At 49.4% G+C, this 26915-nt stretch overlaps 1 protein-coding gene across 2 annotated transcripts in view; it reads left to right on the top strand.

Moving 5' to 3' along the window:
• The window catches only part of Wdr25 (WD repeat domain 25), a 129297-nt gene that overhangs the window by 68027 nt on the left and 34355 nt on the right, over nt 1-26915 (top strand). For both annotated transcript variants that reach the window (XM_052185034.1, XM_052185033.1), the window contains exon 4: nt 16041-16188. In XM_052185034.1, coding sequence (XP_052040994.1) covers nt 16041-16188 — 148 coding nt within the window. The remainder of the gene's footprint in view (nt 1-16040; nt 16189-26915) is intronic.

The raw sequence follows: 26915 nt of genomic DNA, 5'->3' as shown, positions 1-26915 counted from the left end.
GGTAGCACTGTGCAGTTGCAGAAGGCAGCAGAAGCAGGGTTTGCAGAGGCCTTTTCTGCAGCCTAATGATTTTCAGAAACCATTTGTGAGATTGAGGTAATGTATTTCGCAGACTCAAGCAATTTGCTCCTTCCCACCATGCCAAATCAGGCCATTACATCTTCTTGCTGTGTGCATGTAGCTGTTGGCACCAGGGAAAATGGTCAAGTTCAGGGCCCCCGCCATATCTGTGCTCTCTGATTCTGGGATTGATGGGGAACAACACCTTTGAAAATGGGGTTTTATGAACACTAGAAGCCGTTAAGCAGTGGAAGCAGGGATGGCAATTTTGCATTCAGTGGGGTCTCAGGAATGAACAGCAGTCATAGAAGCCTGCCAAGTGGAAACTATTGCTTGGTTCTGCTCACAGTTCTTACCTGTTTCTGAGTGTGAGGGTCACACTCAGTGTCACCCTCCTTCTGGCACTCTCCCACCTCCCCGGCAGTGGATGAGGTGCTTCCCACCCCCTCTCCTAACCCCCCCCCCCCCCCCCCCGGTAAGAAGCATGGGTCCTTGGCCCACGTGTCCTGGCCTGCTCCAGGCTCATGTACAGCCTGGACAGGTGCCTCCCACTTGGAGGGTCTGCCTCATCGTCTGTAAAGTGACCCAGTCACAGCCATGTCAGAGGGTGAGAGGGCTCACATGGGCTCTTCTGGCCCGGCAGGCACCAGGAAGTGTGGAGTGTGGGAGTCTAGACTGCAGTCTGTGGGGTACCGTGAGGGTCATAATGAGAGAACATTTCAGATGACCAGTGGAGAAGCAGTGCAAGGGGGGAGTGGAGGGTGTGCTGGCATCCTCATGAGGTACTTACCTCAGCCTGGGAGAGCCTGAGGTGCCGGGGAAACATCTGTTGTATCGTCACCTGGCCTGGGGAGAACAGGAGGACTTTCTTCAGGAACAAGTGTCTCACTGAAGTAAGGAAGGGACGGGGATCGCAGTAGAGCAGAAGAGATGTACCTCAAGGGAAGGGCAAGAAGACTGGAGGAGGTAGCCTGCTGTGGAGGTCGGACATGGGAGGTGGGGCTGGGTGCGCATGAGAGATGAACGTCAAGTCGCCTGACAGGGCTTTGGCCTGTGAGGAGAACCTCTTGAGCGATCTCATCAGGGGACATGGAATGGCTTCAGCTCAAGACTTCTCTGCTTGCTGTAGGCCACAGACTGGGGGGTGAAGGCACACCTGCACACCGTTGCATTTCACAATCTGTAGTTACAGGAAAATAATATACTTCCGATTCTAACCTTCTTTGTTTATATATTATCTTCCTGTATAGACTGGTCTGCTTTGAACTTAAGTAAGTAAGTCAGCCCCTTACTTCCAGGGTTACAAAATGTGCACTTCCACACTCAGCTCCTCCTCAGCTATCTGTGTGTGTGTGTGTGTGTGTGTGTGAGAGAGAGAGAGAGAGTGTGTGTGTGTGTGTGTGTGTGTAAAATTCGGTGGTATTTAATGCATTTACAATTGTGTACAGTCAATACTGTCTTCATCTCCTGGACATTTTTTGTCTCTGGGCAAGGAAGAGGATGTGTCCTCCTCGATAGGTTTTGGCAAGGACCTAGTTGATTCTAGTGAACTCCTTAAAGACATTCAGTGCATACCTGCTGAAGACATTATTGTCACTGGGAGGTGGGAAGCAAGATGATAGGTTTTGTCCCTCCTTCAGAAGAAGGTTCAGGATGCAGAGCTTCAGGAAAGAGGACTAGCTCCTCCAAGACTAACTGCCTCTAGCTGTCACCTGCTAGAGACCTATAGGGCGCTCTGAAGCAGGTGCCCTAGTGACCTCCCCACAAGCCCCTCTGAGTACTCACTGATGTCCTGGTCTTAATCCTGATGTCCTTAAACTCACTTGTTTCTCTCTTCTTTGCCCTTTTACATCTTCTGTTGACATTTAAACCTCCGTCCTCTGTTCTGGTGCTGCTGAATAAAGAGAGTAAGCGGTTGGTATCCTCTGTAATGGCTGGTCCAGTTCCTCCTCAGCCCTTCTCTGGGAGACCTTGCATCTTGGGAGGTGGCAGGAGGTGGTGTAAGAAGCCGCTTCTCTGGTTCCTTCTGAGTGAGCAAATGTGAGACCCTAAACCCCACAGCTGGGTACTCTGCCCTTAGGAGCTCCAGTGAGATTGCCCAAGTAAGCTAGAAGCCCCACAGCCTTCCTAAGCTGTACAAGAATAAGGAGAGGATGTGTCTCAGTGTCTCCATCTATGCAGCAGAGGACACAGACCCCACTGTGTGTCCCACTCGTGTGCCTGTAGCGGGTGGTAGTAGTTTGTGCATTCCAGTGTGCCTTCATGCAATCTGTGGTGTAATGACACACCCCAGAAAATAATACCTCTATACCCCACTGTCCTAAATAGTTTTAGGGTATGGAGAAGGTGCTTACTTAAGAATTGCAATCCAGGTGTATGCGTGGAGCAGGTATGAGGGCCAGTGAAATGGGGGAGGTGTTGACCGAACCCCAGCACACTCCATGTTGGAAAATGGAAGCTTAAAACTGACAGCTGGGCATGGCCTTGGGCAGTGAAGCAGGTGCTAGCTGGACCATCCCTCTCAGTGCTAGTCACCGTCGACTCCGCCACAGTGATGGCCCCTGAACGCACTGCAAGGTCACAAAGAGCAAGCAGAAAGTAGACGAACGATGACCTGGCTTCCTGCCCTGGTGTGCTTTCACCTAAGGGCAGGCCCAGTGCAGAGACGCCGGAGGACAGTGGGGACAACCCAGCAAATGTCCCCAACGGAGGGAGGGAGCTAGAGCCCAACATTTGATGTGACAGTCTGACGGCCCCTTAGCTCACACGTGGGGACACTGTCCCTCAGCCCAGCTACCGTGAGCAGTGAACAGGCGGAACAAGAAGGCCTGTGTGCTGGGCGGCGTCTGAAAGGCAGTGCTGCTGAGGGAGTGACCTGTTTTCCTTCTAAAATTAATACTCTTCAACAGAATCGGAATTACTACAACAGACATTTGCTATAGTCTAATATTCTACCCCAAACTATTAGGTAAAGCCAGAAACAGCAGGAAAGCAGTCTGAATTCCATGATGGTCCAGAATTGAAATTAGCCGATATGTATTTTCATGTAGCCATCACAGATGTGCTCATGGGGGCATAAAGGAAAACACCCCAGTGAATAAATACAGGAAGCCTCCGTGGAGAAGTCAGAGGTCAAGTAAGCAAGTTCAAGTTCCAGCCGGAGCCAGTGTATGGAGTCCGGACTGCACCCTTGGCCACACACAGCAGAGTACAGGGGAGACGAGGGCAGGCAGTGAAGCCCACGAAGGCCGAGAACTAGCGGGAAATGGAGCCCAGAAGAGTGCATGCCCGGGGGACTGTGGATGGGGGCAAGATTGCTTACAGGAGTGCTGGAAGTCTCAGAAGAACTAGACCTCAAGTGTGAAGCACCAGGAAATCCCTCAAGTCCACATACAGACTGGAAGAAAAGCAGTCTCGAGCAGGAGGTTAAAGTGAAAACCCCGAGCTTAGCTGGAGAAAAATGACTGTCACCAGAGACTGCAGGCCAGCGCCTCCAACATGCCATCTGAGCCCCAGCCCCGCCCCACCCAGCCCCGCCCAGCCCGGCTTTGAGACGTCTCTGTCCTTTCATGAAGGTGCAATGTGTGTGTTCTGAGTAAACGAAGACTTTGACGTGATGCACTGTGGTGTTTCTTAGAAGATTTTCAGGGTTCAATGGGGTAACACCTGCTAGGATGCCACAAGGACTGGAGGACACAGGAGTGGAAATATGTGTGTCAGGGTCTGAAAGACTATTTCATCTTAAATTAAAAACACACATAATGTTGAAGGCAGAGGATGCTGCATTGTGTGGTTTATGACACACATAAATGCAATCCATGATGCTACAGGGTGAAGTGTGGGCTTAGTAGAAGCGCATTTATAGTTCCATGCTGTGTGCGGAGCTGGGGCAGCCTCATTTGCAAGAAGGCAACAAGACATTAAGGATGTATATCAGAACCCCCAGAGCAACCTCCAAAGAGATAATGTAAAGAGATAGCTAAAAGGCCAGAAGCCAAGGAAAATGGAATCACACAACTATTCAGTTATGTTTAAAAAGGCAATAAAGGAGAATGAAGAATAAAGAGAGAGGTAAAAGGAAAACAAATAACAAATAAAAATCTGATTCCATCAACAACTTCATTAAATGAAGTAAATGCGACAATGAAAAGAGATTGTCAGAATGGATTAAAAAGTTAGACGGGGTATGGCTCAGTGGTCAAGAGCACTGGCTGCTCTTGAAGAGGACCTGAGGTTAATTCCCAGCACCCACATGGCAGCCCACACCCGCCTGTAACTCCAGCTCCAATCTGACATACTCTCCTGGCCTCTGTGTTGTACAAACATGTAGGCAAAGCACCCATAAAGGTTTTTAAAAATCTTTTAAAAATGCATTTAAAAAAGAACAAACTCCATGCTGTTGAGAAGTGGTGTGGTTTTGTCAAGAAAGGAACAACTAGGGTAAAGGTAAACAGGTTGAATAAAAAGCAGCATCCTGACAGTGAGCTAGAAGGGCGGGGAAAGCTGACCAGGCAGAGACGAGCAGGCGATGGTGTCACCCGAGAAGAGACAGGTGTGGTGGGGAAAAGAGTAGATTCATCGAGAAGGTAGCAGTCAGGTGTGCGTGTTCACCAGCCAGCAGAACCTCTGAGTACTTGAGAAGGCTTTTCACAGAATGAGAGTCAGCAAATCCACAGTCACAGCTGGAGACCTAACAACTTTTTGTACACGGTCCTAGGAACTGGGCAGCCGGAGTGATCAATCTCATGGACCCCGTTGACTGACACTCATGGAGTGTTGTACATGAGAAGTCAGGCTTTGTGTGCTTCTGAGCTTCAAGTCTGCTTCCTGGAGATCGTCGGTGTAAACCAAAGGATTTCTGGTCCCAGCGGGGTTATGCTGGTAACAACAGGAAGAGCTGCAGAGTTGGCAACAGTTTCTAAGTACCTCAAAACTGTGTGTGTGTGTGTGTGTGTGTGTGTGTATACACATACTCATGGTGTGTTGCTCATGTGGGGATTGGGACAACTAGAGGGAGTCAGTTCTTTCCTTCCACTCTGTGGGTTCTGGGGATCAAACGTTGGTCTTGAGGCTTGTCAGCAAGCACCTTTACCTGCTGAGCCATCCTGCATTTCTAGGTGACTTGTGGAGCTCAGTGCTTCTAGTTCATGAAGAGGACTAGAGACCAGGTTATAGCCCAGCCTTAAACACGTAAGAAGCCGGGCAAAACGTTCATACACTGGCTTTCAGATATGGAACCGGGCAGTGCAGCCGACTGTATCAAAATGAGACAAGTGCTCAGTTGTGTCTGTTATTGGCTTGGGGAGTTTCCAGGTTAGCAAAAGAGGAAAAACCATGGTCCTGTGATGTTCCTGAGTGGCTGAGCTGGGGATGGGAGTCAACTTCTGGCCAGGGATTGGGGAGTAGTGGACTAGAGGTGTTGCTGTCACAAGCCTGCAGCCTCCATGTATTTAACTGTCCTAGAAGAAACTACAAAGATCTTTATAGGATACAGAAATGGGAAACATCCACAAGGTAACATTTACTCTGTCCAGCATCCAAATAAGGACTCCAGAGCACTTGAGGTAGGAAAGCCCGAGCCCCAGACAAGAGGGAAGCCGTGCAGAGGGCTTTGCACAGTCAACAGTCCCACACACAGTAGCATACCCCATCATGCCAGAGGAGAAAGGTATGCCATGTCATATGAAGAGATGTGGGTGACAGCAGCCAGGACCAACATCATAACCTAGCGGGGAAAGGTGCTTATCAGCCTGGGTTGGTTTGTGAGACCCACATAGTGGACAACTCCTGCAGGTTGTCCTCTGACATCCACATGTGCTGTGGTAAATAATAAACAAACAAACAAGTATGGAACATTGTAAACAAAAAGTATATAGCATGAGATTAGTAGATTAGAAATTATGGACATAAATGTTTATGGACTTGAGGAAAGTAACAGCCAACTCAAAGGAACATGCAGAGTGAGCACACTCAGGTATCAGTGGGCCCTGGGACACCCTTTGGCTCCTAATACACAGGAAATGAACATTCTTACAGAAAAATAGTATTTACAAATAAGGACTAAATGTACAAAATGAGACAGGGTCTTTTACTAGATCGCTCAAGTTGGCCTTGAACTGGAGATTCTTCTGCCTCAGCTTCTGAGTCTGGACCCTATACTCAGCCCAGAATACTGGGATTGCAGATATACCTCACTACACTTAGCTATGAAGTTGTTTTTATTTTATTTGTTTATTTTCCAACATAATATTTTTATTGATTAATGCACCCCATTACACTCACTTCCCAGGACTAGGTCTTTTCCCCACTCTTGTGACCCCTCCCCAGAAAGAGTGAAAGCAAAAGCAAACAAACAAAAACAAAAGCAAAACCAAGCAAAACAAGCCCAATTTGTGTGGCCTGTTTACTTGCGGGAGCAGTCAAACTCCCAGTGGCCAGCCTCTTAAAGGAAACTGAGTCCTTCCTCCTCTGTACCCAGCCTGTGGGGAGCTACTTTTCAGCATCCTTCTCTTCAGTGGCTTCCTGCAGGGTGAGTACATGTTGACAGGGGGATGTGGGGGGCTCCTATGTCAGGGTAAGTGTTGTCACAGAAGCTGTCTATGACCCTTTTTTCACTGTGAGTCTGCAGTCACCAACACCACTGTCAAAGCAGCTTCCTTGACCTTTATAGTTACTGTAAGCACAGCATAGCTATGGACCTCCACATGGCCCTGGTGACAGCGTGGACCATGGGCCTCCTCATGGCATCCCGTGTTAGCATGTGCCATGGGCACTATCATGGCCTTCGGTGGCAGCACAGACCGAGGACATCAGCATGGCTTCTGGTATGTGGGCCATGGATACCAGTATGGTCCCCAGGGGCAGTCTAGCCCAAGGGTATCAGCATGGCTTCAGGAGACAGCACAGGCCACTGAATCCACATGGCCCTGGTAGCAGTATGGCCTATGGACATCTACGTGGCTTCAGGCACAGACTGAGGACATCTACATGGCCTTTGATGGTAACATGGGCCATTCACACGGTGACATGGCTCTGAGCTGTAGCAGGACCACAACAATTTTTTTTATTAAAAATGTCAGCCGGGCGTGGTGACGCACACCTTTAATCCCAGGACTTGGGGTGCAGAGGCAGGTGGATTTCTGAGTTCGAGGCCAGCCTGGTCTACAGAGTGAGTTCCAGGACAGCCAGGACTACACAGAGAAACCCTGTCTCAAAAAAACAAAAAAAAAATGTCTTCTTCTTCTTTTTTTTTTTTTTTTTTTTTTTTTTTTTTTTTTTTTTTAGCATTCAGGAGTTAGACATAGGCAGACCTCAGTGAGTTTGAGATCAGCTTGGTACATTACAGGTTCTAGGACAGCCTTTTTTGTCTTACCTCCAGTATCAAAAACCAAATCAAACCAAACCAAAAAATAAGAAAGGAAGGAAGAAAGAAAGAAAGAAAGAGAGAAAGAAAGAAAGAAGATAAATGTGTGTGTGTGGGGGGGGCTTGTGCTATGGTACATATATGGGGGTCAGAGGGCATTGTTGGGGGTCAGCTCTTCCCTTTGCTCTTGTTTGAGATAGGGTCCCTTGTTCACTCTTGTGTGTGCCTTTCTAGTTGCCTGGTCATCGCATGTCAGGAACACTGGGATTGTACACACTATTGCTCCTAGTTTTACATTAGTTCTTGGGATTCAGACTCAGGACCTCATACTTGTGAGGCAAGTGCTGTGCCCACTGAGCCATCTCTGGCTTAGAAAAATCTTAAAAGGAGAAAAAGACACTCTATCTAGAGGAACACAGAGTAATGCCAAGAAGATAGAGACATTCCCTTTTAAAGCACTGAGATGAGACACACCACTGCAAGTGAACACTTGATACTGTCAACATGAAAACACAACCCTCAGGGTGGCAGCAATGGCTCAGGAGTTAGGAGCACAGGCTGCCCTTGCAGGGGACCTACTTTCAGTTCTCAGCAGCCATGTGGTATCGTCTAACTCTGAAACTCCTGTTCCAGAAGATCTGATGCCATCCTCAAGGCACCAGGTGTGCATGTGGTGCACAGGCATATGTGCAGGCAAACCCTCATGTAGATAATACACAAGGAAATAGGAATAGAAAAGAAAACACTAATTAAAAAACAAACACCACTCTCACCTTAATGGGCATAATAGAGAATTTATCATTGAGCTAAGAATGAGCCCATGGCCTTGGGATGCAGATTCAGATCACCCCAAATCTATGTTCCCACGTGACTGCATTTTTGTAGTAACAAGACAGTCATAAGTCAAGACACTTTTCAAGTGCATTGTTTGAACCTCATGTTAACGGGTTGCAGCAAGGTGAAGAAGTCTCTGTGCTAGTCTTACTCAGTCTTGGGGCTGGTGAAAGCTAGTGATCTGTTACTGCAGTCCAAAAGGCTTTGCCAGCTACTCACAGGCTGTTAGGTCACATAGGAAGCAGGAACGGGAGCCTGAGTTAAGTGGTAATTAGGCTCCAGATCTTTAACCTTCGAAGCTCTTCAGTTACTGAAGCTCTAAGTGGTGACTCAGGCTTGCAGAAGGCTCAGAGTAAGGTGAGATCTTTCAGGAACCTCTGCTTACTTACAAGGCCCCCAGCAAAAGCCCTTGAAAAGACAAAGGTGCAGTGCTTTCTCAGACACTCAAAAGCCTGAGTGAGGCATGGCCAGCAAGCCTGCGTTTTGGGGACTTTTCACTGGGAAAGGGAGTCCTTACAGAGGGGAACTGGCGCTAAGTGGGATTCTCCACTGGTCCTGGAAAGAGGCGGGTGCAGAACGTGAGTGCTCGAGGCAGTGCCAGTGCCTGTCCTTACTTACAAGCCATCTCCCACCCCATGTGACCATAACGTGGTGTACAGATGTTTATATACATCTTTATAGTGTGTATAGATGACACATGACATGAAAGATGGGGAAGCAGTGTGGGAAGTGTGGCGTGACTTGAGAGTAGGCCAGAATAAGCCACAGATGGATGTGTGCTGTAAGCCTTAAAATGATGGACAGTAAGAAGCAGAGAGATCCGGGGTTAGGGCCTAGCAGTGCGACGCATAGAGTGAGATAACAGGAGACAGGACAAGGAGAAGGACACAGAATGATGAAAAAATGCCAGGCAGGGTAAACCACACAAACTTAAACCTTCTCAAAAACAAGTGCAAGTCTAAACACTGCACTTAAAAGACAAAGATTGTTTGGATAGAAAGGCAACACACAATTATACAGTGCCTGCCGGAAACTCACCTTAAATATGAAAACAGGGAAAGGTTAAGTGGAGAGAACGGGGAGATAAGCAAGACTAACAGTAATAAAGGAATGCCTGCCTGGCTATATAAATATCAGGCAAAGCGGGTTTCAGAGCAGAAATATTACAGGGATAAAGAGAGTCATCTTATAATAACAGGAGGGATCAGTTCGTCACCGCGCATCCCCCAGGTGCTAACACCAGCCACGTAGATATTTATACACAGCGAACGAGAGCTCTCTAAAACACACGGGGCAGAGCTGCCAGATGGGAGATAGGAGCAGCAAAACCCGCCAATGGCCCGGAATTTTCCAGTCCTTCCTCAATAATCAGTAGATCACAAGACAGAAAACTAGTTACACTGTCGCCAGCTGGCCTGACTGACATCCATACGACCCTCCGCATCCCAGCAGCAGTGCTGATTCCTTTCAAGTGTGCATGGACATCCGCCAAGATAGCCATGGAGTGGCCATCAAACAAAGGGCGGGGAGGTTCAGAAAGACTGAAGCCATTCCCAGCTGACTGTGAAGATAATTGGAAAATTCCCTAATTGGAAACTAGACATATTTCCAATGGCTGAGGGTCCAGTTTGGGGTGTGGCTAGCATTTGAGAGTCCTGGGTTCTAGCCCTGGCTTCACTGCAGACAGAACAAAGCAATACTGAACCTCTAGGCAGGCTGCTGAGGGGCGGGGTCGGAGGCCGTGCAGAGCGGCAGGGCTGTAGCAGCTTCACAGCACCAAGTACTTGGGCTCTTAGGGGAACTTTCCCAGTGACCTCCACTTCCAGTGAAACACTAGGAAAGGCCGAGCAACTCAGCCCAAATAAATGATGGAGGGCAGAGCAGGACCAGAATAGAGGGAAAGGAAGCTACAAAGAAAGCTGTTTTAAAAACTGCCCTTTTTGACAGAATTTTAAAAAAATGAGTTTAGCATGTTTGTTGTGTTTACGGCACATGTGGGAGCATATGTGTCATGGTGCACATGTGGGAGCGTATGTGTCATGGTGCACATGTGGGAGCGTATGTGTCATGGTGCACATGTGGGAGCGTATGTGTCATGGTGCACATGTGGGAGCGTATATGTCATGGCACATGTGGGAGCATATGTGTCATGGTGCACATGTGGGAGCATATGTGTCATGGTGCACATGTGGCGGCCATGTATGTGTCATGGCACATGTGGGAGCGTATGTGTCATGGTGCATATGTGGTGGCCAAGGCTTCGCTTTCTCTTTCCACCATGGGTTCTGTGGACTGAACTCAGGTCATCGGGGCGGCATGACAAGCACTTTTGCCCACTTTTGCCTGCTGAGTGATCTTTCTGGCCCAAACTGATTTTATTTTTATTTGCTCTGTACCCCAGAGTGACCTTTAATTCCCAGACATGTTCCTGTCTCAGTCTCCTCTCAGGGTGGAATTGCAGGAGCCAGCTACCATGTCCACCTCAGGAATGAATATTATAAACCTTAGCTAGAATCAAGAACGTAGAGAAAAGACACAAATTACCAATACGAGAGATGATTAGAGGGAGCTAATTATAGATGCTACGGGTACTGGATACAGAGGCAGTGCACGATCAGCCCGCGCTAATGAATGCCACAGCTTAGGTGACACGAAGAATCCCCCAGAAGACCCTAATAATAAAAGCTTACCCAAGAAGAAACATATCTCATAGCCATGGAAATAATTGAATTTTTAGTTCAAACTGTTCCCACAAGGAAAACTCGAGGCCCTAATGGCTCCACTAATGAGTTCTAACAAACATCTAAGGAGAGGGAGAGCTCGTTTGCTGTGGGTTGGGTTACACGTACCTCTGCCACCCTCAGTTTCTCCTTTGACGTTGGCATTTCACAGCTCTGGTGCTGTGACTGCTGTGCACACAAGGGAGGTCTGGAGACAGGCATACATGGAGGATAACTGGCAGACATGTAGGCAGTGCTTAGGCGTAGAGAAGGCTGCCAGCAGACCCTACTCCCATAGCCCTCGGTGGCATCTGTGTCCACGCCACTCGAATTGGGGTGTTGTTATAGTAGCTATGCTGGAACTATTCTGGACCTTCAGAGCGGAGGAGTGCCTCACAACGAGTTCTGACACAAGACAACAGCAGTGAGCATTCATCCCATATCTCTGATGAGCTGGCAAAGCTTTTTGTCAAAACTGTAATTTTAATTATTTCAAACCTACTTTTAATGATGCTTCTTAAATGCTTCAACCTCTCTTATAGCCCACCCCCCACCAGAGAAAATGGAAAAGAAAGGATACGGGGGAAGTGGACCTGTTCAGAAAGAGTTCTTTAAAGCAATAGTCTGTGAGGTCTGAAAATTGGCAGTTCAGTTCACAGGTCAGCAGGCAGCAGCAGCTCAATCCACTCACAGTCACTTCACAGATGCCTCAGCAGTCCAGTTCAGCAGAGTCCCATTAGCAACAGCAGTGACACAACTTAGCAGAGAGAGCCAGGCCTCAGCCTTGACTGGAGTCAGCAGGAGAGAACCAGAGGGACACCAGAAGTTCCCTGCGGTGCCTCTCTCAGGGAAGCAAAGATCATCGAAGACTTGAGACCCTTAAGTGTTGCACAACTACTGGTCCCAGCAAGCCGAGCTACACCCTCCACACAGCATGAGTCCTTCAAGTGCCTTGCCTCAGTCTCCACCCCTCTGTGGAGTCTGTCTACACCCTCCACACAGCATGTGTCCTTCACGTGCCTTGCCTCAGCACAGGTTTTACTTCAGGCTCCTGGGGCTCCTGTGCGCACATGGGCTGCTCCTGTCCCCTTGGCAAAGGAAGGCTGGAGCTAGGTGGGCTCCCAGGGAGCTGTGAGTTTGGGAGTGGTCTGGAGCAGTGGTTTGTGGAGCGGCAGGAGCTGGTGAGGCAGAAGGAAAGCTACAGAGTCTGGATCTTAGAGCCAGCACAGCCACCCCCAGAAATGTGACAGTAAGTGGAGATAGGGGTGGCTCTTATTTGATTTTCTTTTTCTGTCTTTGAAAAATATATTTTGGTGGACTGTGCTTATTTCCCATGTAACCAAACAGCCATACCATAGTAATCCCTACCGGCGCTATCGCTCTCTCTCTCTCTCTCTCTCTCTCTCTCTCTCTCTCTCTGTGCTTTTGTAGAGTTTGAGCACTGTATAAGGAGATTGTATTTGTCTCAAAACAAGGAATAGGAACTATAGCTGGCCAAAGGGTGGTAATGGTGCTTGCTGCCCAAACCTTGCCACTGAGTTTGATCTATTGAACCCTTGGTGGACTGAGAGTTATCTGTCAGAGTTGTCCTCTGACCTCCACACTTCTGTGGTTGGTTTGCATACTTCCCTCTCTGTGAAGATGATAAGTTAGATAAGATACAATCGGAACCCAAACCCAAGGCAATCAAGAGCATTGCCAGAAGCCAAAGCAACAGGTGGTCTGTCTGGGGAGACTGTAGTGCTGTAGTGGCAGTGGCAGTGCTGGGGACACAGACACCCAACTCTACTACGCTCTTCTCATCATGTTCTTGTCAAATCTGTGGCTTTGGCTGGACACACAGGCCGTGTTAATAATTGTAGTTAATACATGGAGTCATCTCACAACATTGAACAGAAGACTGAGCTCCTAATCCCGTGAAGGCAGTTGGGATCTCTAATTACTTGGTTGAAAAAAGGCAGACACTCGGGGCTGTGGCAGTGTTTGGGAATTAATCTTTAAAGCCTGACAGTGAACATTCAATTCAATTAGGAGGAACAATTGGCAAAGCTTCCTCTCGCCTTCGCCCTTGCTAGCGAGCTGGGACTGATTGGTCCTCATTGGCGGTGCTCCTCTGTGTCGTCAGACAGGTGTGCAGCCACCCCGCCCCTCGCAGGCAGGGGCTGTTGCACTGTGTACCATCTGTGTCTCCTTAGACCCAGGCCCGTGCAGGAAGCATGCTCCCCAGGAAGCACAGCACACTGTCTCAGCTTTCTCCTGCCTGTGCCTTTCACCCCTCCCGTGCTCCCTGTTCCCTCTGTCTGCTCCTCATTCCTCCCTTCCTCCTCTCTTCCACTCTGTCCTTTTTCTTTTCGCTTCTCCCTAACTCAGCATGTACTGTCCATACAACATTCTCTGGCCACTTCCCGTCCTGCCGCACCCTGCTCACCTCTCTGGTCAACCTGGTCTGTATGCAGGACCTAACATGGCCACCCTATGGGTCTTTTCTCTTGAGTCTATAGCCCCCTTCCTTGGTGACCTTGTAACATCAGCCTTAGTAGCTGGGACACTGTGTTCTGCTGGTCTGTGTAGGACCTGTCTTTCCTGACTGTCAACTCTTGGGAGGCAGCAGTTTTGATTCAGGCTGTTTCCTGAGAGCAGTCCCTGGTTAGCTAGTATGCAGTCAGATGCTTGTTGAATGAATAAGTGTAAGAGCTTTACAGAGGGAACAATTTGGATACTGTTGCTTCAGAGTCACTCTTTTCTTGCCCTTCTGCTGCCCCTGCCTGCCACTCACTCTCTCAGAGGAAATATTGGGCAGTGTTCACAGCTCCTGGCCATGCAGAGAGAGGATAACCATCCTAAGCTCATGGTTTTGGTTTTTTTTGGGGGGGTGGGTGGGGGAGAGCTGTCTTACTACAAATGAATGATTAAACAATACAACACTTCTTGTGTGTGTTTAAAAACACAAAACCAAGAACAACACTGTGGTAGGGTAGTGGTGGCCCATGCCTTTAATTCCAGCACTAGGAGGCAGAGGCAGGCGGATCTCTGTGATTTCAGGGCCATTCTGGTCTACAGAGTTCTAGGACAGCCAGAGCTAGCTACACAGAGAAACCCTGTCTTGAAGAACCAAAACAAAAACAAACCAAAACCACACACCCCCCCCCCTGAAAATTCAAAACCCGCCAAATAAGGTAAAATGTAACAAGATAATCACAGTAGCTCATACTGTTGGGCAGCTGGCTTTCTGTTTACTCCCTGTGGTTCTGACTACTCAGGGAGCACCAAGGAGGGAAACCTGCCAGAGTTCATCCTCTCTTGTCTGCCCCACTGCGAACACTGTCATCACTGTCAGCCGACTATAGCCAACAGGGAGCCCTGTCTAAGAGGCACAGCCCTGTGTGCCAGGGCTGCTGCCTGTTTATTCTCCCACCTGGCTGTAGACAAGTGGGCTCCTCCCTCCCTCTCTCCATGTGAAGAAAGGCAAGCTTCCTTGAGCCCCCAGTCCCAGAAGTTGGGGTTTGTTCTCAGAAGCAAAATACTAGGTCATACGGAAACCCTCCAGGGTCCTGGGAACCCCCAGGCAGGCTGCAGTCCATCATGGCCGCCCCACCAGCAGTGTATTGTAGGGGTTCTGATTTCTCTGCGTCCATGCTAACACGAAGTGTCTTTGCTTTGTGTTTATGCTAGCCAGCCTAATTAGTATGTTGCTGTAGTTCATGCCTCTTAGAAATGAAGTCATACTTTGTAAGTGCGACTGTCCTGTGTACTTAATGTTGGTCTCTTACTGTCTAACCATGTGAACCCTGCAGAGTCTCCCTTGCTCAGTTAAGTTTTCTGTCAGCATTGGTCTAGCACACAGCTCTGAAGCTGCAGCCACTGTGCTCTCTGCTGCGAGCCTTCACTCCCGGGCCTTCACTCCCCAGCCTTCACTTCCCAAGCCCGGCCTTCACTCCCCCCCTCTACCCGCCCCCCATCCCCTCGCAGCTCCTCCTTTGTTTCTTCTGTGTTTTTAAACAGAACCTCTGCTGCTTCTTGGTTTAAATTCTTTTTAGTTTGAGACCTAGCTCCTGACCTTGCTATGGAAGAAAGGAGCAGGGGCTCCCCTCTTTCTGTGAAGGCTTCTCATGACCTTTTGTTTGCTTGATTAGACATTTACTTATTCACAGGAAACCTCTCAGAAGGCTGGCTGCATTTTTGGGACAGGCAGTTAGCTCACCTTCAGTGGGAGTTGCGCTGGGAGCAGGTGTGTGGAAGTGTGAGGGTGTATTTGTTTGGGCTTTTCTCTTACTAAGGAAGTGTGGTTAACTAGTGTCAGGGATCATTGTTGTTTCAGAACCTTAGTCCCTGCAAGCCCCAGCCAGCATGTCCGGCAGCCCTTCTGTTGAGGACCTGACCCCACCTCCAGCCTTACTCCTATCTGGGGTGGTGCCTTTGTTTCCAATTCATGGAAAGGGGAGACTGAGGCCCAGCAATATGGAGTGACTGGGTTTGTCTGTCACATGTGCAGCCAGACTCAAGGAGAGGTGCTTACAGTGTTTCCTCTCCACCCTGCAGTGTTGAGCAGGACCAGAGCCAAGCACCTGCATGACCCAGGCCTGCCAGCTGTGGCACTGTAGCTCTGTGTCTGGGCTTGTAAGCTACTTGCAGGAGTCAAGTGCATACTGGGCTCCTTCCTGGACCCTCATTCCCTGTGGGGAGCCAGGATGCAGGGGAGGGGAGGTACCCACCTCCTAAGAAGAGGCATGACTGCTCCTTGAGCTCTGGGGCTGGCCCCTCTCCGGGTCCCTTGACTATGGCCTGGCTGTAGGCTCTCTCCATTCCAGGACAGGTAGCAGACTGTAGGAGGCAGGGACTGTGATGATGTCTGGTCAGCAGGTAGGAGCAGGTTGTGAAGGCTGAGTGGAGACAGGAAATGCTGTTTCCTTCACCCTGCAGAAAGAAGCCTGTGCATTGCTGTGAGGAAAAGAGACTCTAGCTGCTATTTCACTGTGAAATAATGGGCCCCTACTCCCCAGGAGCCCTTTCCTGAAGGCCTTCATCACAGTGTCTGACACTGCCTGGTTTTCTTTCCCTTGCAGGTATGGAATGCTGTGGACTCGGGGCACTGCCTGCAGACCTACTCTGTGCACAGTGAGGCCGTAAGGGCTGCACGGTGGTCTCCCTGTGGCCGGCGCATCCTCAGTGGCGGCTTCGACTTTGCCCTGCACCTGACAGACCTCGAAACAGGTGTGTCCTGATATGTTAACTGTCCCAGGTCAGCTGGCAGCCCCCTCACTGGGGAGGCGTCAGAGGGTCCTGACTGCAAAGTATCCATGGTGATGGTGTGGCAGAGGCCTCAGGACAGACTCATTTCCCCAATGGGCATGATTATCATTTGCCAGTGGCACCACAGCTGTCTACAAAGCATTGGAACCAGTCCTCTGCCAGTCAGCAAAGGACAGAGCCAAGGTTGTCTCAGCACCAAGCTGTAAGGCCGGATAAAGTGGCAGCTTTTTAATCAACTTCTGCAGTGTAATTGGGACTGAAATATCACGGTGTCCTTTTGTTGGCATCAGTTTAGAATCCCTGTCAGCCCATGTGGGAGAAATAGTTTCATAGGGAACTGAGTCTTCAGAGGGGATCTTCCCAGTGTAACCCTGCCATGTATCTGGAGGGGGTTGGGGGTGGTGGTCCTGTGGACAGATCCTCAGGATCCCTCTGTGAGGTAGGGAGGGGAAAAGAAGCCAGCCAAAGCAGCCTTCCCAGGCAGGTTCTATCCAGCAGCCTGGCTTGGCCCATTCACTGACAGCAAGGGGACCCTTGGACATGGGGTCTAGCCTACACTGCCGAGCCTGTCAGCAGCGATGGGTGAGAGGAGAGCCACACATGACAGTCGGCAGACAGAGGACATGTCTGGGGCTGCAGTGGATCATGAAGTGTGTGTTACAGCTCGGGGGACCTGCAACTGCAGCTGCTATCATGTGACGTGTGGCTCAGTGGAGGGGAGACGAGACGCTGTCCCTTCAGGTGTGGTAGACCATGGAGGGCAGCATGCTGACAGGGCTCCAAGGGGCTCTTGTGTGTAGGGTAGCTAGAAAGGCATGGCCCACTGCTGAGAGTCGCCATCCAGTAGGGAGTGGCTGAAGGCACTTCATCCTTCTCTGCTGGGAACAGCGTCTGTATGGGGGCTCAGGTACTGAAGAGATCTTTTCATTACATTGCTTTGTTATTTATTGTATACCTACTGTGTGTAAGACTTATGCTGGATGTCTCTTGTCCCCGGAGAAGACAGAGTTGATGGGTTATTTGGAGCTAACCCAGCCTCAAGGAAGACCTCTGGCCCCTAGATGAGGCCTCTCCTGTGAGGATAGCCACTGGTTTCCGTCCATACCCTGGCAAGTGTGTGTCCTCGAGGCTGTGGCACCGTGGTGGTCTCTGTCCATTGCTTGAACAGAGCTGGCTCACATCTGTATAACTGGAGAGCTGAGGCTGGGTCCCCCATCCTGAATAATGACGCTCCCAGGGGCTGCCAGGGCGGGCACCCATATGTCTGCACACCGTCTCTGCTCCCGTGCCGTGCGAGGAGCACTCTCAGCACGTGTGCAGCCCACGGCCTTTGTCTGCTTCTGACTAGTCTTGTTCTTTCTTTTCCCCAAGTCTCATCCTCCATTTCCTTCCTCTGCCTCTCCCGCCCATGGCCATTTGGCTTTTTCATTTCAATCTAATTAGAGCGCCCTGCCAGGAGAAGGCAGCGCAGGGCGTTCTCTCTGCAGTGCTTTGGGAATTAGTCACTCGGTGCCCATTGTCATTAATGGGAATTTGGTGCCAAGGCTATTTATCCTGGTGTCCTCAATCAATACAGTTAAAAATCTGTGGATTCTAAAATGTCAATACCCGGCCTGAAATATGGAGGGCCAGCGCCATTTTATCTCGTTAATTTATAGTTCTGACGGGCTGTTGGCTTACGGAACAGCCATGAATCAACACTTAATCAAATCTGCTCACAGATTAATTATTTTTGGCGCTCTTGTTTCCGTCTGCAATCTCCCTAACGAACGACTCTGCTACATTAGGCACAGGCAGCCTCGGGGAACACTGGCAGACACCACCCAGGCCCTGAGTGTCACTGGCCTTGTGTGTGACCTGTCCTGCATACCGATCAGCTATGAAGATCATCTCCCTGGAGTCCCTCTGCAGTCCCTCAGCTCTGAAGGCTCCTCTTGCTGATGCCAGCCCCTCAGAGTTGCACTTCTTAGTGGTGGGCGGCAGGTCCTCTTGGCTGTGGGGTGACACATGCCTTGTCTAGCTGCGGTCTGAGGTGGGTGTGCAGACCCTATAGTTGATCCCTCTGAAGAACTCTAGGAATTCTTGGCTAGGGCCATCCGCCCTTCTCTCTGAGATGCTCATTGCCCTGACCACCTCCTTTCATGTTTGTGTCCCTGTGCCTTCTGTTGGGTCATGGTGTGTGGGAAGGATTGGCCAGATGGAGCTTCACACTAAAGGGCCACTCCTCTCCTGAGAAGTGATTTCAGCCCCATCTTGACTACGGCTGATTCTACAAAGACAGACAGTGGCTTGTTGCCGTAGCCCTGGTGTCCCTTTGGCCACTAGGCCCATATTGAGCCGGCACGGGGAATGGGTCAGGCCCTCTGCTTGGGTGACATGCTGTGTCCCCCTGGCCTGGGAGGACATTATCTCTATCTCCATTTTTTTTAAATGCAGCAATTGAGGCTTTGTGTATTTGATGACTTTGAGGTCAACCAAAAAGCTGTTGGTGACAGTTGGATGTAGCCTGGGCTTATGTGGCTGGCAAAGGTATCTTGTCCATACATGGACCAGTGTGCCTCTCACACCCCTCCCTGCCCTGGACAATCCTCCTTGGCCTGACTGTTGGCAGGGTGCTGGGCTGTCTCCAGGCGGTGGCTGAGAATCTACAGAAAACAGGCCCTGGGAGAATGGAGTGCCTGCAGGAGCTCCCTTGACCCCTCTGATGGAGTGGCCCACTGAAGGATGCTTCTTGAGCTGTGGACAGCTATGCTCCAGCAGGAACAGGCTTGGCCCTGACAGCTTCAGAGCTCTTGGCATAGGAAGAGAGAGAAGTGTTCAAATGAAGGCCATGGCGGAGAGGCTTTGGAGGAGAGGCTGTAGAGAAGGCTCAGTGAGGCTAAGCCGCTGAAGTGCCGCTAGCTCCAGCTGTGCTCGAAGCAAGTGCTATGCCACAGCCAGCGCCTCTGTAGGTCTTCAGGCCTTGGGGCACACGCAGGTTTCCCTGGCACATTTCAGGATGACCTTTAGCGCCCCTGAAATCTAGAAAGGAAACTGTGCTGGCTGTCGCAGCCCCCAGTCGATAGGTTTGCTTTCAGACTGGCATTTTTGTCTATTTGCCACTGTAGGCCCATGATACTGCTGGCATCTCTTGCAGGGTTTGAATTGATGATGGCACCTGGCCACTGTCCTTCAGGTACACCTTTGCCCAGTGACTAGCTGTCCACCCCCCACCTTTGTTAGCCATGACACAAGACCCTTCCTTCAACCCCTTTCTTTTAACCCCCTCTGCATGTGTCTGTCATCTATGACCCCTTCTCCTGGAAACTAAGCGTCCCTTCACTGGCTCTGGTCTAGGGAGGGCTTCTTCATCTCCATAAACCAGTTCTGATCCATTGCTAGGACACTCAGGCCAGCCCTCCGTATGAAGAAGGTGACGCCCAGGCCCTGGCATGCTTTTTTTGATTGAAAGGGGCTTACAGTGTTTCTCCTCTATGTGGGCAGCATCCATCAGTGAACAACTGGTCCTTCTCAGGTTAGGGTCCCTGTGTTGACCGGCCCCGGATCTGTTTGATGTTAGCATGGTGACCAATGTGTTCCAACAAAGCTGCGTCCAGCCAAACGCAGCTGGTCTGCAAGCTGACTCCCCACCTCCTAATATTAAGACATTCAGTTTTGTCCAGATAGATGATTGAAAATGGCTGGGCTTGGAAGGAATAGGATGGCAGCTGCCAGCTACCACACAGTCCATGTGGCCCTACTGTCTGTCTGTCTGGTCCAGGTCTTGCTCCTGCAGCCACTGTCTATGTGGTCCTACTGTCTATCTGGTCCAGGTCTTGCTCCTGCAGCCACTGTCTATGTGGTCCTACTGTCTGTCTGTCTGGTCCAGGTCTTGCTCCTGCAGCCACTGTCCATGTGGTCCTACTGTCTATCTGGTCCAGGTCTTGCTCCTGCAGCCACTGTCTATGTGGTCCTACTGTCTGTCTGTCTGGTCCAGGGCTTGCTCCTGCTTTTGCTGTGTCTACTCTCACACCCACCCCTGAAGGGTAGTTTTGAGCATGGCTTTGCAATAAGGATATCAGGCTCTGAGCTGCATTGCTGCTGAGCCCAGAGCCACGCCAGTGGGCATGCAGACAAGGCCTACCTGGCCCTCAGCCCACATCCTGCCTGGCCTCTGCCCACATGCCAACATGGCCCCTGCTCGTGGTACACAGAGGGTGATTTGAAAGTTAGCAAGCTTCTTTTCTCGTTAACTTTGAGTCAGGATGGTTAAATTTACAGCTGGCTGAATACTTCCCAGAGGATGGTGTAACGATATTGATTTTAGTGGAATGAGTCATATGCCTGCTGCCTGGGAACATAGGCTCAATTACCACGGGCCAACAGCACAAGCTTTTCCCTGTCAACAATTTCCCTACACGTTCGTGAGTCTGTGGTGAGGAACAAAGAGCCACGGAGGAGGAAAGGTCACAGTCGCTGGCGGGTCTGGAGGCGGGAGGCAGACAGAGGGACTTTGGGGTCAGACCAGTCCGTGTCTGTGGCTGGCCTTAGGGCCAGATGTTCTCTCCCCACCAGACTCCCTTTCCTCAGCTCTGAGATTCAGATTCATTCCTGTCATTACCCAGGATTGTCATGTAACAGGTACAGGATCCAGACAGACCTGTGGGGCAGGCTTAGTGTACACGATGGTTCCCCTTCCACTGTGACCTCAGAGTAGGTGATACTACCCCAGCTACCTGAGGGGCTGCCTCAGGGAAGCCTGACTTCTGACCTCTCTCCATAAAGGAAGAGGCCCAGCCCCAAGCAGTTGCCTGCCCAGGGCCACCCAGCCCCTCAGTGCTTCTGGATGAAGAAGCTAAGGAAGTGGTAGCGTCTGCAGAGTGAGCACCCAGGGTTTCTGTGGAGTCCTTGGGCCATGGCTTTATTTAAAGCATGGTTTATTCTAGGGCTGTGCATTGAACTTGGCTCCTCAGACTCATGAGCAAGTATTCTGCTGATGCCCCCCACCCCCACCCCAAGCCCAGAAACATATTTTCTATTTGTATCATTATTGATCCAAAAAGGAAAAGAAGTAATTTTTCTTAACTCCAAGAAGATCCAAACAGTTTTTATACTGGTTGAGCTCATTATAACCAGATCAATACAGCCAAGTGCCAATGGATTACATATTTTAAAGCTCAATTTCCTATAAGCCTGCAGTGAATAAACAGAATTTCCTATAACAAGCAGACAAGCAAGATACTCCCAAGGTGAAAGGTCTGTTACAGCCAGCCCAAGTGCTGAGGAAGCACCGCCCAGGGGACTGATGGACAGGCCGCCATTTGGGAGATTCCAGGAGAAAGACCTTCACCTCAAGAGCAGCTCGTGCTCTTGGCTAAGCCTCTCCTTGTTGACTTATCTCCCAGGCTTTCTGCAAGTCTCCTTGGCAAAGGCAGAAGCCAGCCCAGGCCTGCTATATCCTCCAGGCCTCGTGCGGAAGCTCTAAACTCATCAGTCTCTTAAGGTTCCCACAGTGAGAGCCCAGCGTCCCTTGCTTTAGCTTCTAATTTATCCACAGATGAATTCAGTAAGTCTGTCTTTGGCTGCTTCCTCCAGAGCGCTTTACATGACGCTTACATTCAGGCCTCCTGACCGCAGAGACAGCAGTCAAGGGCCAGCGAAGGGCTGGTCCAGGGCATGGCTCTCTCTGGCACTCAGCCTGTCTGTCACCCTGTCTCCAGCCTCCAGCCAGGTGACAGGGATGCTGCCATGCTGATTTCTGAACTGAAGCCTCCAGCTGTTTTTTTCTAGTGTTTCCCATTAGGTACCTGTTAGCTTATTAGGAGTCTTTTAGCTTTGGGTTCCTTCAACACAGAAGATAGCAAAGCCCCAGCTCTTAGAAGTAGGAAACACACTTGACAGCCTCTTTCTAAGTGGAAAATTTTAGCCTTTCAGATAGATTTTCGGCATCTTTAGAAGTTGAGGGAAATATGTTTTTGGTTTTTTCTTTTTAGCAGGAACGCTTCAATCATCACCTTCCAGCAGCAGCCCAGTCTCTCCCTCCTTCTCTGTCTTCAGCAAGGTGTGGCACCACCTTTTAACAAGCATCCTGTTGCCATTTTGAAATGAAGAACATGGCTGGTCCTACACTGTAGGACCCAGGAGAGCATCTGCTCCCCACAGGGAGAGTGTCCCTTTGCTTTGGGTCTGAGGATGGGCAGTACGTTCCAGATCTGGGGTGCAGAAGGGAAGAGATTCACTCTCTCCCTATTCTATTTGGTGGGTCATTTACTATCTGTCTGTCTGCTGGGTGTCTGATCCCCGACTGCAGCCTAAGGGTGTGGAAGAGTTTCTGGAGAGATGGCACGGTGGGTAGAGTACCTGTCTCTCAAGCAGGAGGGAGGAACTGACTTGGGATCCCACACTCTTGTAAAAGCCAGGGGAGGTGGCGCCTGCCTTAATCCCAGCCCTGAGGAGGTGGAGACAGGCAAGCACCTGCACATGCTGGCCAGCCAGTCTAGCCTAACTGATGAGCTACAGGCTCTCAAAAAGTAAGTCAGGAAGACACTGAGCCTTTGGCCTCCATATCTGCATGTGCAAACATACACTCACAAAAAAATAATAAAGAATATTTTAATAATAAAAAAATAAGAGTAAACTGGAAAAAAAAGCACATCCCAGTTAGGTTAGCTCACTGTGCTTGTCTGAGGGCACGGTGACCATAACAAGGCACCCACAGTCGGCCGGGGTCCCTGAGTAACAGCATAACACAAAACAAAAATAGAGCTGCAGGTTTAAAAGGCTGTCTTCCTTTCTCTACAGCCTAGCTTCTAAATCTGTGATCACAGCTCAACAGGGTCGCGTAACTAAGTGTGGGGTTGCGAAACATTCAGCAGCTGTTGAGGGTTTCCGAGTGTGCAGTGACCAAAAATTAATTCAAGCTCAGACGAGTGATGGATCCAAGATGTTTTTTGCAGCACTCAGCCACGCTGTGTCTCGCAGCTTCCCTGCAGCCTCAGTCTGGGCACACATCACGGGCCTTGTGCACCACGCCTGCTGTCAGGCAGCATTAATGCCGCCCAGACCCACCCAAGTGCCCCAGCTCGGGCACGAGGCTGTGTGTGCCGTGCTGTGCTAACCCTATGTGCAAAAAAGTTTGTGCTCGAGAGCTGGGCAGTGGTGGTGCACGCCTGTAATCCCAGCAGTCTGGGAGACAGAGGGGAGCGGATTTCTGAGTTCAAGGCCAGCCTGGTCTACAGAGTGAGCTCCAAGACAGCCAGGGCTACACAGAGAAACCCTGTCTCAAACAAACAAACAAAACAAAAACAAAACCCAAACAAACAACAACAACAAAAAAAAGGGTTTGTGCTCTTGCAGAAAAGTAGCAGCTCCATTTGTGGAACAATGAACTTTGAGTATTTTATATCCCTCAGCATGTAGATATAGTTAGGAATCCGTGGCTTATATTGTGTTAAAGTGACTTTAAGATTATTCTTAAAATCAGATTCATAAAAAAATGTTGAATGAGTTTGGCCTGGGACAGAGTTTCCATCAGTTTCTGAAATAGCTCTAGCTATACTTCTGCCCTTTTTTAAATGGATTCATGCAAAGTGCCATTCTTGGCATAGCTGAACATCCTTTAACTTTAAAGGTAGAGTATATCCTGTTGTATCAGATATACTTGTTGTTTATTCTTTGAGTTAGGGTCTTGCTCTGTTTCCTAGGCTGGTCTGAAACTTACTGTGTGGTCCAGGCTGTCCTACCTCTGCTTCCTGAGTCCTAGAACATTTAATTCTTTATGTAAAAATAAATAATAATAGATAATCCATCTTATTAGAATGCAAATTTGCTCTAATCTTTAGTAAAGAGTAAAATTATATGTATACCAGAGAATTGTTTTAACATTATTTTTAAAGATTACTGTGATCAAGTATTTGTTCTTTGTAGTACTGTGTAAACCTGAGTGTGCAGGAAGACACCTTGAAGGAAAGGAGCAATGAATGACAAAGGGGGAGCCCGCCTCTCGGGCATTCGCTTGTTCTGTAGCCTGAGGCTCACTGGTTCAGCTAGCATGGCTGGCTAGTGAGCCCCAAGGGAACCCCACATTTCTATCTCCCCTCATCCCCCAAATTTAAAATTAATAATTATTATTTTTCACTCTAGAGAGTATGTTTTGAAACAGCCTTTTCTTTCTTTCTTTCTTTCTTTCTTTCTTTCTTTCTTTCTGTCTGTCTGTCTGTCTGTCTGTCTTTCTTTCTTTCTTTCTTTCTTTCTTTCTTTCTTTCTTTCTTTCTTTCTTTCTTTCTTTCTTCCTTCCTTCCTTCCTTCCTTCCTTCCTTCCTTCCTTCCTTTTTTTTCTTTTCTTTCCCCCCTGTGCTGGCATTTGAGCCAAGCACCTTGGGCATAGTGAGCACAGCTTTACCACAGAGCTGTGCCCGCTACCTGAAAGCAGGTCTATTCAATTGGTGTTGCTAAAAATTATTTAAGTGTCATCTATTAAAGACTATACTTTGGGGGTGGGAAGTTTAGCTCAGTGGTAGCTTGCTCATTAGCACATTTGTGGCTCTGAGTCCCATTCCTAGCACCAAAAGAAAAGAACCCAACAAAACCAAAGCAACTAACTATTGTCCTAGCCCAACCTGTGGATCAGTGGTTTTCTGACCTGGCTTAAAATCCTTTAAATGAATATTTCATTTGCCTTTAAACTGAAATGTTGAAACACAGGAATATAGTAATAACACCTTCTGGTTAGTTGTGGGGGCTCCTATTTGCTAGAGAAAATGGGTTCTAAGTCCTTTGTGTCATTGGGCAGTGGACAGTAGCCTACATCCCTGTGAGGAGACTCTGTTGGACTCTGTGTTCTTTGGGTAAATAGAAACTACAGTTGAATAGCTTTCAAGCCCTGGGTCACAGGACAGTATCTACATTTAGATAAGAGAAGCCATATTTGGGTCTGTTGCGCTTTTATGTTTTCAAGGAAGTTGCTGGCAGTACAGCTCAGCAGACAAAGGCATCTGTGGCCAAGTCTGATGAACAGGGACCTGAATGGCTGAAGGATAGATCCAACACAGCACCCACAGGCTACGACGGGTTATCCTCTGACCTCTCTGTGGACAAGCACATTCATTGACATTAATTAAAAAATGTTTTAAAAAGTTGTTTGATGCTCTTAATACATGGCATAAGATGTATTTAAAATTGGTTGTTTTATTTTGCCTCACTCTGTAAGATATCCATTTTTGGTTTTTTAAAATATGCTGATAATAGGACTGGAGAGTTTGCCCAGTAGTTAAAAGTACATACTGTTTGTTCAGAGGGCCATCCCCCGTCAGGCCTGTAACCACAGAGCTGCAGGGAACTTAGCTCCCTCTCCTGGCCTATTCCTGCTGGCGCACGCACACGCACACGTGCGCGCGCGCACACACACGCATACGCACATACACACACGCACGCGCGCATACACTCAAACAAGCACACACAGAAATACACAATTTTTTTTTAAAAAGAAGTCTTTAAAACCCATGTCGATGCTTTGCTGGCACACTGGTGCATTCTGTCACACATCTACAAACCACTGCCCGCCAGCGAAGCCTGCTAAGGCCCTGGATGGGGATGGGCAGGCTTGAAGACAGCAGCTCTGGCCGTTGCATCTGTCCCTCTGTGACTCTCATAAGCCATGATTGATGAGTTTCATTTCCTTACCGGACAAGATGGAGCTGGCCGAGTTCTTACTCGGTGTATGGGGTCAGCAGACCGAGGAAGTCATCAGGGAGTACTTCCTTCCCAGAGTGAACAGACACAGCCTTCCAGCACTTAGGTGCAAGCAGAGCACACTGTCCTGACATTTCATCACTGTCTCTGACGCCAGCTCTGTGTTTGCAGGGGCCTGCCTATGTACAGGTACATGGAAGTAGGTGGCCAAGCCAATGAGATGCCACTCTCTCTGGGGTTAGGTGAAGCTGGCTGGCAGGCAAGCCGTAGGGATCTGCTGTCCCCACTTCTCCCCTCCCCATTGATATTGGGTTGCAAGCATGTGCCACCAAGTCCAGTCTTTACTGTGGGCGTGGAGATCAGACCCAGGGCCTCATGCTTGTATGGCCAGCATTTCCTGACAGCCATCGTCCCAGCTCCCTGGCTGTCAGCTGCTTCTGTCTTCAGCTCTGTCACTGCCCTGCTTCAGTGGAGGAGCCCTGGCAGCCAAAGGCAGTCGAGATTTCCTTTCTGGCTGAGGCAGTCCCTATGCCGTCTCTGAGGGGAGCATCCTCTATGTTTTTGGCGGGTGCTGTCCCTGGTGTGTAAACCTGGCCCCTATCGACATGTCAGGAGACATGCTTTCCTGCGCGGTGCCTCTCAGAGCTAGTCTGGTTTCTTGGTGCGGGATTGGGCAAATGAAGTGTGACAGATAAGAGTCCCACCAGTGCTGTAGGATGCACACGTCATACTGGGCAGTGGGGGGAGTGCTGTCTTTAACCATCCTTGACTGATGGACACTTCTGAAGCTTCTATTGCTTCCTCTAGGAAACCATAGTGACAGCTGTTTTCCACACCATATGTGTCTGTGTGTGCCAGATAGTTACTGCAGTGTGCACAGGGACTTGACAACTGTCTATGATGATATGAAAAATGGCCAGGGCTGTCTCAAGTTCTGTAGAGCTAGTGAGACCCCAGAGTGCCACACCTGATGTCCATTTTGTGGCTGGGCTGCAGAGCGGGTCACTGCCATTTGTGGC

This window comes from Apodemus sylvaticus, chromosome 6, assembly GCF_947179515.1.
Source record: "Apodemus sylvaticus chromosome 6, mApoSyl1.1, whole genome shotgun sequence".
Lineage (NCBI taxonomy): Eukaryota > Metazoa > Chordata > Mammalia > Rodentia > Muridae > Apodemus > Apodemus sylvaticus.
Note: the sequence above shows the minus strand (reverse complement) of the source record. Positions and strands in the feature narration are given on the sequence as shown.